Source organism: Myotis brandtii, unplaced genomic scaffold, assembly GCF_000412655.1.
Source record: "Myotis brandtii unplaced genomic scaffold, ASM41265v1 scaffold797, whole genome shotgun sequence".
Lineage (NCBI taxonomy): Eukaryota > Metazoa > Chordata > Mammalia > Chiroptera > Vespertilionidae > Myotis > Myotis brandtii.
In genome coordinates this window covers 572789-586554 of record NW_005371210.1, presented here as the reverse complement: position 1 = coordinate 586554, position 13766 = coordinate 572789, and the positions used below count along the sequence as shown (strand labels likewise).

Sequence of the window (13766 nt, the reverse complement as noted above, 5' to 3'; positions counted from 1 at the left end):
CGTGACCGCCGATGGCCCGGGTGGGCCTCGCACCTGCGGAGCACCTCTTCGCTGGTCCTGAAACGGAGGAAGGCACGTGCGCCATGTCCCAGCGCCGGTCGCGCTGTCCGCTCCATTCTTCGCCTGCGATGGGTCGGGGCTGTGGGCTCGGAACCCGCGGCGCTGGGGTGCGGGGTGAATACGCCGGGCCCTGCCTGCGGATCCAACCTGGGCTGAGAGCTGAAACGCGGGGTGCCCTCAGCCTAAGCGGTTGGCAGTATCTGTCAGAAGCGTGAGAAAGTGCTGTTCGCTTGGCTCCTGTAATTCACGTCCACGGTTGTCAGAGGAATAAGCTCCGGCACTTCTTTCTAAGGCGCTGCCTGCCGATGGGGAGGAACCGGAAGGAAACTTGGTTTCTCCGGCCAAGGCCCGCTGCCTGCCGCTGTCGCTGTGGCCTGTGGTTTGGCCAGGAGCGGTGTTGTGTAGGGTGCCATGACCGCGGGTCCTGAACAAAAGCAAATACTCAAGGGCTGGAATGGGGCTTATTCCAACGTGGCCAACCTCCCGCGTCCCTCCCCAGTCCCCATCCTGCACTGGTGGGAAAGGATCAGTGAAGTCGCCTGCCATCAGGCGGCTGGTGCCCTCTCCCCTGCAGCCAGAATTGGGATTTACTGTTGGCCACCAAACGTGTAAGCAGGCGTCACAGCCAAGGCAGGCTTGATGGGGGAAAAGAGTCCATGTTGTCAAGCCTGGGCCTAGTCTCCTTCCCTTTCTCCACAGCCATTTTGGTCTGAGGGTTAAACTAGCATCATTAGGGTGGCTGGAGAGTCTGACCGGCATCTGCAGATTATTTGTGCATGATTGTGCCTTCCTGCATGGGAGCCCTTTCATGTGCTTTCACGTGGACCATGAATCTTCTCAAATCCTGGGCCTGTTCCAAAGAGTCCATCCATATGCCTCACCGGCCAGGCTCTTTGACACTAATTCTCCAGCCTGGTGTTCTTGGGGCCCCGCAGGGGGGGCCACCTTTCGCCTGTAACTGCATGTATGCCTGGATTTCTCAGACTCAGGAGATACCCTCTACCCTGTGGTGGAGATTCAGGCTCACAGACAGCCCTGTGGGTGCCTTTCAGGGAGCTGCACCCCCCATGGCAACGGCAGGTCTGTCCTGAAGTTCAGCCCAGGGCCCACTGACCGCTGCTGGCTGTGTCACAGGTGCTGCAGAAGCCCCGCCGGCTGGCTTTGCCTAGGCCTTCACTTCAGGTCCTCCCTTCCACGCCCTTGGCAGTTGTACATCTGGGTTATGGTTGTTTCCTTTGGCCCTCGTGGGTGTCTTTTGTTTGCCCTCCAGACCCCCCTCTACCTTTCTCTTCCCTAAAACCGACAGGAAGCAGAGGGCAGAAGAGCTGAGTGGCTGCGTGCCTTGGGAGCCCCGGCAAGGAGAAGAGACATGGAGGGGGAAGACGAGCCCTCCTCGGCTTCTTCCTGCCTGGCCTGGTCCACGTGCTCCGCTAAGAAAGCCCCGGCTCCTGTTTGGTGCCTACACATCGGCTTCAGGTGCCACAGGGTCCGGGAACTGCTCCCAGGCCTCAGGATTCTGACCACTCGTGGCTGTGCCTAGTTTTGGGGTGCTTACCACCCCTATTGGCTTCCTTTAACCCTGCTCACTAAGGTCGTTCATGAAGTTCCTCCTGGCTGATCCTCATAGTTTGATGCCAGAAATTTCCGTCTGTTTCTTTCTCCTGGTGCTTTTCTTGGTTCAAGGGAGGGGACACCCTGCTATCTGCAACAGTAGCTCCATGGACAATTTTTACATGAAAAGCTTCCACACAAATTCAAAGATCTTTTTCCTCAAAGATTTATATCCAGAATGTTCTTAAGGGAAAGTTTCTTTTTGAAACTGCAGTGTTTCTAGTTATAAAGCTGGGCAGCAAGATTTCTCAACACTTCAATTGTAAGCAGTTTTGTAAGAAATGACACCTGCCTGGCCCTGTGGGCCCTGCCCCGCTGGGCTGCACAGCAGGAGGGCGCTGTCTCTCACTGTCAGTCACAACCCACACCATTGCAGCAGATGGACAGTGGGGTGAGCTGGGCCCATAACCCATCCTCTGCTAGAAGATAACCTTTTTCAACACCAACCCATAAGCCAGCTCAGGCTCAGCCTTTGAACCCTCCCATTCCTGTGTCCCCATCAAAATGTGTAGGGCCCATAGCAGTGTCTGGTTCCATGGTGTAATGGTTAGCACTCTGGACTCTGAATCCAGTGATCCGAGTTCAAATCTCCGTGGGACTTGTGTGTGCCTTTTGTTCCACCCCCCACCCCCTCCACTGAACAGTAAGATTTCTTAGAACTTATATTGTAAGCAGTTTTGTATGGAAACATGGCTTCCCCTTTTGTCCCCGCCTCTTCCCCCTAGGCCCCCCTTTTCATTCAGGCCCAGGCCCCTGGGCCAGCTGTTGGCTCAGGCAGTAAAAGGGGAGAGCACAACTCCATGAGGTGGAGCCCAGAGCACACGCGGCCCTAGCTGGGGAGACAGCAGCATCATTCACCCAATGCCCCACACCGGATACTTCAACTGTTTATTCCATAATCAGAAGTGGATCTACATCACTGCGGAGGATGAAACCCCACTGTAAATAGATTGAAAGCAGAAAATAGATAATTTCACACAATGTCCCGGTTATCAACCCAGACGGGTGCACAGGTACAATAACACATGAATGAGGGAAATCTAACAGGCCGAGGGTTCAAGAAGAAGGTCACCCACATGGTAACAAAATCCAAGTGCTCTGGAGACCAACACCAGGCCGCCACAGGCCTCACTTCACAGGCGGCCCTAACGTGCACGGGAGCTGGGCTCTGTGGTGGCTGCGGATCTCTGTGTAGTCATCTGTGGGCCAACTGCTCTCTTCCTTCTTGTTTAGGGCGAGCAGCACGTGAGGGCAGAGCGCGCTGTCATGGAACCCAGAGGGCTCCCTAGAGCAGAAGGGAGTGACCAGGCCCACAGGGGAGAGGCGGACAGAGGATGCTATCTCACCCAATTGTGGGGTGGGCTGGCCGGCCTTCATGTGCCTGACTCCACCTAGGGAGGACCGAGCAGGGTGTCCGCCTCTCCATTCTCCATCCTTCCGTCTGTGACCCGTCACCCTCGCCAGGCCTCCCCCAAAGTGAGTTCAGCTCAATCCCTGAATGTAAAAGGGCATGGTGGGGGGCCTCCACTCGTGCCCCTGATTCCCAGCGACAGGACCTGATCCCAGGACGGTGGCACAGCTGCAGAACGTAGATCCGTTTCAAGAAAAGGTGGGAATGCAGACTTTCGTATGAGCCCCTGTTCCAAAAGGTGGCAGTTTATTCACATTGTGGCAAAGACACCTTCAAGAGTAACATAAGTGGGTAAAGTCAGGGCCAAACCGGGCCATTTCCTCATCCAATCTCTCTGAGGCGTGTGGACAGAACCAAGTCTCAGCTCTTCGCAGGACACTTGCGGGGTTTTTTAAGCCTAAAGGACAGTAGTCTATCTCCATTCTTGTTCTTTGGGATTTTTTCATCGTTGGATAAAAGGATACATACATTGGGGCAATCCTTCTCGAGATACAATATTCCAGTTGCACACGTATGACGATGACAGCGCCTCTCAGAGGGAGGGAGCTGACAGATGGGAGCAGGGGGTTCTGAAAACCAAAGGATGACAGAGACACTAAGCCTTTCCTTCACGCGTCTGACACCCCTCCTCAGGCGCCTGCAGGCCGGGTGCCTGCTGGACCTTTACCACTTGATGTCCCGGCTGCTGGCAGACTGCCCTGGGCCCTGGTAGGCAGTGTGCAGGGCCGCCTGGGCCCGGGGGGAGTCGCCCCCCCCCAGCCACTCCTGGTACAGCTCCTGCACGTGGGCGCTGGTCTCTGGGGGCCGCACCGGGATGGCAGCGTAGATGCCTTCCATCTGCCGCAGCAGCGCCCTGTCCGCACGCCCGTCCTCTGCCTGGGCCTGGCCCCTGCCGCTTAGGCATCCTGAAAGACACAGGCGGGAGCTCACTCTCCCTCCTTCCGTCCTGCAGGGAAGGGTCCCGGGCAGGAGGGGAGCGCACGGTGGCCCGAGGCCTGGGGAGCCCTGTCCTAGGTTCACGGTCTGTGCCCCCTGCTCTTTCCTGTTTCCATGGCCCAGGACACGCCTTTACCTGAAACCAAAATAATCCGCTGCCCTTAGACCTGAGGGCTGTGTGCTCACATCTGGACTCGTTTCCCTGGAACTCGCTGTGTCCTGGTGCCTGCAGCACGCAGTGCGCGGCCCCCACCCGGCTGCACCCAGGAGCCCACACGCCCGGAAGCCTGGCCTCCTGTACGGGAGCTGCGTCCTCTCAACTGCCTTAGGTCAGTGGTTCTCAACCTCGGCTGCACATGAGGATCACCTGGGAATCTTTTTAAAATCCTGATTTCTGGGCCTCATCCTCCAGAAATTCTGTTTCTCTGTTATGGGGTGGGGCCACAACATTAGTAACAAAGAAACAGAATTTCCGGAGGATGAGGCCCAGAAACCAGGATTTTAAAAAGATCCCCAGGTGATCCTCATGTGCAGCCAAGGTTGAGAACCACTGATTTAAAAGAACTTGAAGCACGTTTCTGCCCTGGCCAGGCCTCTCTCCACCTCTCCCCGCTTGTCCGAGGCAGAGACTCTGCTCACTTCCCAGCAGAGCCCAGCGGTGAGGCAGCCCAGCTCTGCCCCGACTGTGTGGGTGCTGGACACCCCTCCTGAGGCCCTTCAGGGGCCCCTCAGCCTGGAACCAAGGTTTCCAAGGTGACGTCCGAGTACCTGCTCTTTCTCGAGAGGTGGGTGTGAGGAAAGGGAGGTGCCGTTGTGTCACAACAACGAGGGCAAAGCCGTGGAGACCGAGTGAGGCTCAGGGTCGGCGCGGAGGGACCACTCCCACGACGCCGTGGGCGAGTCTTACCCCCAGCACAGGCCAGGACCTCCACGAAGTGGTAGGGGAACTTGCCCCTCTTCAGCTTCAGGACCACGTTCTGGATGTTCCGAAAGCCGTACGCAGCCGCAAAGCGCAGCAGCACCTCTCCGTCCCTTTCCAGGGTGACCTCCTGGAAGTCTTTGTTCCTGTAACACAGACACAGGGACTCGCTGTCGAGTCCACTTCAGCCGCCTGTCATGTCCACTCTGAGTCGGGAAGGTCAGCAAGGTAAACGTCTGCGAGTGAACGCAGGAAAGGCCTTTGACCTTGATGGTGGAGACACTCTACAAACAGGACAGCCCTGCCCCAGCACGCACACAAACACGCACACGCACATATGCACACACGCTAACACGCGCACACACATGCACACCGGCTCTGGGGGATCTACCCTAACGGCCTTGCTGACCATACGAGCAGACGCACCTCAGGCTGCGGTAGGTGAGCGCCCCCACATCCTCGTTGAACAGCTCCTTGGCCGCGTGCCTGAAGATGTGCGCCAGGTACCCGTCGGAGCTGGCACCCTCGTGGCGCCTCACCTCCTCCTCCTTCACGTCTCCAAACCTCGTCAGGCAAAGAAAAGCGACAAGAATTACAGCAGATTTCAAAGTGTTATGACCCGGGGCTGCCACATGGGAAGTGAGACCCTTCACTAGCCCTTCAGCTCCAGCAGAACCCCATCAGCCTGAGTGGTCACCTGTGCCCACCAGGCTGCAGTGGGCTGTGCTCAGCTGCGCAGGCAGTGACTTCCCTTCGCTGCTGCACGTGCCTCAGGGCGTCCCCAGAACCTCGGGCTGGGGGTCCTGGGGCCTGAGCCCCACCAGGACAGGGTACATGGTCGGCCTGGCTCAAGCACAGGCTGTGGCCATGGGCACTTGAGCGGCTAAGAGTCTGTAAACCTCAGTCCAGCCTCCCACCAAGGGCCACACATAGTCCCGGTGCCACTACGGGCAGGACTGCGGAGTGGCCCAGGAGTGCTCTGCACATGCCCTGGCCCAGGACACGGCAGGAGCACCGGTGATTGGCTGGGGTCACCACTGGCCACAGAAACCCAGCCTGCTGCCCTGGGCGCAAAGGGACCCAAGGAATCTGCTATTTCCCTGAGGCAACCGCCTGGGGCAGGTGCCACCCCGTGCCCACGTCCCAGCACAGCCCCTAGTAAAGCAGGGAGGCCTGGCCCTGTCCCCCCAGAGACCCCACGGGAGGCCCATCCACAGGCGGCCTCCCTGCAAGAGCCACTCACAGAGTATCCACGAGGGCGTCGTCCGCGGACAGGTCACTCTGCTCCATGAGCTGGACAATTTCACCTACAGACAAGCGAGAGGCGGTGGCCCCGTGGACACCACTCGTCCTCGGGCTGTTTCCAAAGTTACCTTCTTCCCCACAGGAAATTCTAGGTCAAGGTGACCTCGGGTGTTGTCCCCCTCACAGACAGCAGGGGGCCCATCTCAAGTGCAAAGTAACACCAATAAAATGCAAAACGCAAATGAAACGTAAGAGAAGCGTATATTCCTCTTTCTGCTCTTGCAATGAGGCTCTCTGCAAACAATCCCTGTGTTTGTTTCCAAGCGGAGACTCTGTGACAGCCTCACGGGAGGGATGCTGCATTACAGATGTCCTGTGGCCCGAATGAGACCAACCGGAAATCAGAACCACCTCTGGACTCCCCTCTGCACCCGACTCACGCTGCCCTCGACTGACCAAAGACGCCCTTGCACCCCAGCACAGGGCCCTGCGCAGGCTGCAGCGACGTCCCCACCGCACATGTATGTTTCCACTTCACGGAAAGGGAAGACGTCACTCGTGCCCCCGCGAAGGCCGGGCTGTCAGAACTCCATGGTGAGGTGGGACTGCCCCCCACCGCCCTGTCTCTCCCTCAGCCTGGGCCACTGATTCGAGGTGAGGTCACTTTGTTCCATTATCTGGACAATTTCACCTGAGGTTAACACGCAGTCAGCACCCCGGGAACTATGCAACGCTGTGGGAACATCTTCTCGGAGGGCCTCCAGTTTCTTGTCATAACACGGGGCCACAATGACGTGGAAAATCTTGTCTGGGGACAGGTTCTGTGGAGACAGAGCGAACTGTCCAGGCTGCGGAGACGAGCCCACCCAGCTGCCACCCTGCCCGGCGCTGCCTTGGTGCCCAGCTGCTCTGGGTGGAGCCCGTCTCCCACCGACCAGCTCCTGCTGCAGTCGCCGCCCTGTTCCCACCAGCTCCGCCCGTGTCTCCCTGGCTCGCCTCACTTCCTGTCCGTCAGCCCCACGGACAGGCCCGGCTCCCCACTCGTGCTGACCTCGGGAAGAGGCCGGCTTACCTGCCGTCTGGCGAAGTAATCCTTCACCAGAGAGCCCATGATCTGCTGGGGAGACTTGGCCGTGCAGAGGTGGGGCGTGATGGGGTGACCCAGCACGCGCTCCGCATATCGGACCCAGCCTGGGGAGAGACCAGGGCTGCGTCAGTTCCTCCCGCTGCTTCCCGTCCCACATTGGGACCCTGAGCTCCCGCGACCCTGTCCACGGGCGAAGCTGACACCTGTCCAGCCTTCCGGAATGTACGCGGAGCGGCTGCGGCTGGGGGCTCACCGGGGCAGGCGGAGGTCAGCATGGGGAGCCGGGGCTCCTCCTCGCGGTGCTGGCGGTACCGACGCACAAACTCCTTCTGACTCTCCAGGATGCTGAAGTCCGCGGCTATCGTCATGTCAAAGACATAGTGCACCCCTGCGGAAGGAGGGCCTCAGCTCACACCCCTCGCCGGGTCCCTCTCCGTCGGGACACGAAGGGACAAGCTTAGCGGATTTTGCAGGCTTCCCTCCTGGGCACTGCAGTCACCTCGGCTCTCGGCTCCATCACTGATCGCTAAGTACAGGACTGTACACTTTTTTTTAAACAATAGCACGTGTTTTTCATAATAAAATACCTACTCTCTCCTACTTCCTGTCTTTCTCCCTGCATCTTACTGTAAGCACCTCACCGTACTCCACACGTAAATTAATGGAATGTTACAAGGCACTCAGAGCATTCTGTCCCAATTCACTGTCTAAGTAAATTTCGGTCGGTAATGATCCTTGACATCTTTAAAATAAATAAAACGAGCAAACTGGCTGAGTACACCCTTATGATGATCTTAATTTTATGTTGATTTTTAATTAGCTATCTTTTTCTTAAGTTTTCTTACTATTGGTGAATAAGCTTGAGACAAAAGAATGTATTTTCAATAATTAAAAATAAATTAAGCAAATAAATTTAATATCTACAGCCAGTCTAAATCTTAAAAGCAGCCAGTTATTCTTAAGAAATATAGTAGCCCTGGCCGGTCTGGCTCAGTGGATAGACTGAAAGGTCCCAGGTTTGATTCCGGTCAAGGGCACATGCCCGGGTGTGGGCTTGATCCCCAGTCTCTCTGAAATCAATAAAAAATAAGTAAATAAATAAAATAAAAAATATAGTAAATATTCTAAGTGTCATCTAAAACCATTACCTTAAGGAATCAAACCCACAGTGAATACATCTCCCTTCATTATTAACAGTAACAAATCATGCCCAACTGTTTGTTTGTTTTTAAAATGTCCAAGGAAGGCCTTTCGCTCTGAGATCACACGGCACCTAACAGCTCGCGCTGCGGTGAAACAAAGCACACCCTCGGCTTCTAAGATGGAGGAGGGCTGCGCAGGAGCCCGGCTCGCGGCGCCTTGCTGTGCGCCAGGAGCAGCCGGGCACGGCACCCCTGCTCGTTCTGGGTCTCATCTCATGTGTCAGTGGTCCCCAATGCATTCATGTCTCTGAAAGCTACTGCGGGGTAACAAAAGCTGCTCTTGGGCAAACGGCTCAAGTTCTCCCCCCGGAGCCTGCCCGCTGACGGCTGCAGGAGGGCCGCGAAGTCTCCAGGGGCGGGACCGTTCTAGTCCGACATCAGCAGATAAGGGAGCCCTCCTGTTGCTGGGCAGTGCCCTCCAGTGCGCCTCTCATCTGAGTCCCTGCTGTGCTCTGAGCTGCTGCCTTTCCTGCTTCACATGAGGCCGCAGAGGACAAAGTCCGCTCCCTCCTGCCGGCTCTTCAGAGCTCCCAGGAGACCAGACACCACTCCCTGCAGCCGTCACTCCCCACCACACAGATGACCTCAGGGGCCCCGAGAGCCAGGGCAACAGGACACGTGACCCCTGGCCACCCTGTCCAAAGCCGGTCACTCGCGGCTCCGGGGGGGCCGTCCGGCAGGAATGCAACACCCGGCTGCACGGCAAGGGGCAGTGCCACCGCCCGCCGTGGTCAGAGGCAGGTCACAGGCATTACCCACCCCGAGCCCCGGAACACTGAACTCGGGATGTGAAAAGGCAGTGACAAGCTCCCGTCCACATTCACGCCGACTCCACAGGCACCTCACCAAGGCTTTTGAGGAAGCCGCAGAGCCTTCTGGATGCATCAGTGACACTGAGGCTGAATTTAGCAGCAAAATAGGGCAGAGACTGAGGACACACGGACACTGCCAGCACCTTATGCTGTGAGGCATCACATTTCTAGGAGAGACAGAGAAGCACGTCACACAGGTGGTGGGTACAATCTACTGAGATCCAGGACAGGCAGGAGGTAGGGGGCAATCTTGGGCAAAGCCTGGGAAAGTGGCAAACACTGGCAAGAATCACTGAAGCAAAGTTACAGTTAAAATATGGGACATCCCAAGAGATTTTGTCGACTTTAAGAACACTAGTATACTGGTAAGTTCACATATCTGGAGGAAAACGATCATTTCAAAGAAAAACAGACACGGAGGAGGAGGGATAACGCGACACCACGTCTATGGGGGGAGCAGCCCTTCCCCGAAGGCTCATGGGAGGAGCTCTGTGCGGTGAACTACCCGTCCTCAGCTGCACCTGCAAACTCAATGCAGCGCCAGTCCAAGCACCGGCCAGGCTGCGCCCAGGGCTCCGGGCACCTGTGCTGCCTGCTTTTTTTTACCCGTGCACAGTGGGGCAGGGGACTCCCCCGCCTGAGAACACCCCAGAGGCTGAGCCGCATCAGCCTGGCCTCTGAAGACCCGAGACCTCAGGCACGCTCCCATGGCAGGACCTCGCCCGGTGGAAGCCGCCCATATCCGGGGATCCTGGCCGGTGGTCCGGCCACAGCCAGTGCCCAGTCCGGGAGGGTGTGACGGCGCCGGCTGATTTTTCTCTGAGGAGGAGGGACCCTGCAGAGGGTTGACGAGGGCATGGGACCCAGGGCCAGGGCCAGGCTGCCTGCACGTCCCAGCAGAGGCTTCCAAGCCCTGCTCTGACCCCCACCCTCTCCAGGCCAGGGTGCAGTGCGCACCGGGCCCCCTACCTTGTTAAGGTTCAGAACACGGAAGAAGTCCTTGGCGTTCTGCTGGGAAACTTGGACTCCTTCCTCTGCGGTCACACAGCTGTCACACGCCAGGCAGTCACTCAGAAATATCTTGGCATCGGCCAACTTATGGAACTCTCCCTTCTACGAAAGAAAGATGGCATCCTGGCCTGACTCTTCACTAAGAACTCTGCCACGTGGTCTTCAGGGAGCAGCAGCACAGGCACAATGCAGACACCGCCCCAACACCCGCGGGGAGGAAAGCGGCACTCCTGTGTCCTGGCCCGTCTTCCTCCCTCGGCCCCTCCTCTGCTGCCTCGGGGGCTTCTGCTCTGGGCCTGCTGTGCTCTCCCAGGTGAGTTCACCCAGGTCCACGGCACCCATGGGAGCTCAGACCCGGCACAGCTCACTGCCGGCTCAGGCATTGCACGTGCACGGGGCCCTCGGCCTCCTCAGGAACAGGGACCCTGCTCACCTGGATGTCCAGCTACAAACCCTGGGGTCCCCCTCGGCCCCCGGCGTCTGCCTACCTGGCACTCCGCTCCTGAGGTTCGCTGGACCCCAAGATGAACGAAAACACAAGCCATACCTCCTCTGCACAGAGGCCTCTTCTCGAACCACTCAGGGCCCTTGTCCCAGTCACTCCCTGGCTCTCACTTCCAGCCAAACTGCTCTGGGTCACCCCTGAGCCCAGAAATGCTCCCCAAGAGCCCAGCTCACCCCTGGGGTCCTCACAGGCACCTACCCAACAGCCCAGATGACCAGCTAGCATTTGTGTGTTGACTCTCTCCACGACATGTAAGCTCTGGGGTAGGAACCCTCTCCTCTTCCTGCTGCCCAGCACCTCCACGAGGCCCCGGGTACAGCAGGTGCTCAGGACTATTTAGTGGATGAACACAGGAGCGTTCGGGAGCCTACGGGAGCATCTGAACAAATGAACAAACGCTCCTGCCAGCTGTGCATTTATTTCCCTTCAACCACCAGCTGGTGAAGAGGGCCCTGGAGGGCCTCCGTGCAGGATGGGAGAGCGCCACCACCTCCCTCCTCCCCAAGTGCCTGCTACTGTGCAGCTCCCCCAGGACAGCATGTTGCAGAGGCATATGCGTGAGGTCTGAATGGGCCCAAGGTGGGCACTTCTAACGCAGCGACAGGGGTGGGGGTGGGGGTGTCCGAGGGTCTGGAGCACGTGGCCTGGCACCCAGCTGGTGCTCGAGAGACTGCTGAGCTGCACTGAGAATCCTGGCCCTACTGGCCCTACAGAGGGGCCCACTCTGGCCGCCCACCCAGGCCCCACACCCGGCCTCCCACACCGTGTCCTTCGATGCTCCCTCTGCTCAGCCAGCCGAAGCCGCCCTTAAACACATCGGATCTGTACCCTTGACGGACTCAGTGGCTCCCACCACTCCTCCCCCAGGCCACTTCTGTCCACTCCTCTGTGCCTGGTGGGCTCACCACCATTCCTACACCTCCCCTCAATTCTCATGACCCCAGGGCCCACTCCAGTAGCCCCTTCCCTGGCGAGCCCAACCTCACAGGGTGTCCACCCACTGAGCTGGCGGGGGGCCCGCTTTGGCTGTGCACACGTTATCTTGCTGTGACCAAAGCCCAGGGGGAGGGGGAGAAGCAACCCAACTCCCCGTGTCACTGATAAGGAAACTGGGCTCCCAGGGTTAGATGGCTGCCCAAGGTGATGCAGCCAGAGAGCAGGTGTGGGGGGCCCCAGGCCCCCTGCTCGGGGATGCAGGGCCCGGGCAGTCCCTGCTTTCTGCCCTAGACCCTGGGTGCTGGTCTCACCCCCTCCACTCACGGAGCCCACAGTCGCCCAAGCGCAGAGCAGTGCTGGTGCACAGGGACCAGACGGACGCCCGTCAGGCTAATGTCCTCTCAGGGCTACTGACCCACAGAGACCGGCACTCGCTTCTCCGGGGCGGCCACCTCCCATCTGGGAACGGGTGCCAGTACTTTCTAAGGGACGCAGTGACCCTAACCTCCCCACTGCCACCTCCTCTCTGCTCGACGGGATGGCAGTGGGGCTACTCGAAATGCCAGTCCTGAGCACAGAGTGAGGCCCCCGTACAAAGCACTTCCTCTGGGGTCCAGCTTGGCATCTGTGCCCAATAAGCCACTGGCTAAGGGATTTAAAACCCCACAACTGAGCTGGTGAAGAACTGTTAGAAAAATGCATTTACAGAACCATGACAATGGAATCACTGAATAAATTCCCCACCCAAACCCCCGTTTTACAGAATGGAACTTTTGGTTTTAAAAAAGGAACTGGAGGGTTAAGCATCACACCACTGTCTCTGACAAATGACCAAGGGTGACGTTCGCCTCTGTTCCCATGACAGTCTGTCCGGCTGTATTTTGGGATGACGAGCTCTTCGGCCCTCTTACCTGGGAGGCCGTGTGCCTCCCGCTGGTGGGCCCTGCACGCCGGGCCCCTGGCGGGGGCACCACGTTACCCACTCACATCTCACTTCTCTTTTCCTCAAAGCAAGGACGTGTGGGTTGACATGAGCCCCGAAGGGGAGCCCCGAAGGGGAGAAAGCCAGCAGCGGCTGTTTCCTCCGGGCTGACACGAAATGGAAACTCGACTTGCCTCTCCGTTCTCCTGGGCCGGACTCGGGGCATCGGCCGAGGCATTCTCTTGGTCGTCGGTTTTTGTTTTTTTGCTACATTCCTTGAAAAGGCACAGAAAACAGATAAAAGAACTTTGACTCTGAATTAAAAAATGCATCCCTATTCTGTCAATTAACCTCATGAGTGGAAATCTCTTCTAGGTAAATAAAAGCACATGTTGCCCCGGCTGGTTTGGCTCATGGATAGAGCACCGGCCTGCGGACTGAAGGGTCCCAGGTTCCATTCCGGTCAAGGGCACATGCCCAGGTTGAGAGCTTGATCCCCAGTGTGGAGCGTGCCGGAGGCAGCCGATCAATGATTCCCTCTCATCGTTGATGTTTCCCTCTCTTCCTCTCTGAAATCATATATATACACAATGAACTAGAAACACAGGAATGCTCCGAGAAGCCGCCTCCTGCACTACGTTAGGTTACAAAAAAGATCAGCTGATGGAATAGCATTCACGATGCGATTCAATTGTCAGAAAAACAAAAACAAAACAATCCCTCTGCCTGCGCTGCGCGGTTACTTATGTTACTGCGGCCTAGAAACAGAGGCAGGCGGCCGAGTTACCATGGTTACACAGGTGGCGAGGCGGGCCACACTTCTGGATTGTTTTGTTACTACAAGCACTTACGTTCTTTGCAAAGTTAAAAAACAACCCGAAAAGCATCGTATCAATGGTTGACTTCCAGAATGGGGTTTGCTTTGACGGCCCTGAGAGGTAACAGGTTGTTCTACTTTTCTGGGGATTTTGGCTTCAAAAAAAAAAAAAAGCATTTTGAATGGCTGGCTCGGCGCTCCGAGAACTGGAGCCGATTGCGAAGTCCAGGTCCGCGGCGGCACCACCCGGGCCGCGGCAGGGTGAGCGCCCCTGCCCAGTCGGAGTCGGTCC

General features: G+C 57.5%; 1 protein-coding gene and 1 non-coding gene across 2 annotated transcripts; one reads left to right on the top strand and one right to left on the bottom strand.

Annotated features, from left to right (window-relative positions):
• Window positions 1-2200: 2200 nt before the first annotated feature.
• TRNAQ-CUG lies at window positions 2201-2272 on the top strand. Its single transcript has one exon. It is a non-coding gene; the product is annotated as a tRNA-Gln (tRNA).
• Window positions 2273-2540: 268 nt separating this feature from the next.
• On the bottom strand, window positions 2541-13004 carry NARF (nuclear prelamin A recognition factor). The gene is made up of 10 exons (XM_014531262.1): window positions 12852-13004; window positions 10253-10396; window positions 9318-9450; window positions 7523-7657; window positions 7255-7373; window positions 6874-7003; window positions 6181-6244; window positions 5364-5501; window positions 4926-5083; window positions 2541-3987 (listed from the first exon to the last, which is right to left on the bottom strand). Exons 1-10 carry the CDS (start codon window positions 12987-12989, stop codon window positions 3746-3748), a joined length of 1401 nt encoding a protein of 466 aa, XP_014386748.1. The 5' UTR covers window positions 12990-13004; the 3' UTR covers window positions 2541-3745.
• Window positions 13005-13766: the final 762 nt, after the last annotated feature.

Bases quoted from the DNA above. Each gene is read 5' to 3' on its own strand.
- NARF (XM_014531262.1), bottom strand. From the start codon at position 12,989: ATGCATTTTTTAATTCAGAGTCAAAGTTCTTTTATCTGTTTTCTGTGC. The intron at 7,004-7,254 runs GTAAGCCGGCCT...CTGTCTCCACAG, and splicing joins ATTACTTCGCCAGACGGCAG to AACCTGTCCCCAGACAAGAT. The intron at 5,502-6,180 runs GTGAGTGGCTCT...TTGCCTGACGAG, and splicing joins GACGCCCTCGTGGATACTCT to GTTTGGAGACGTGAAGGAGG.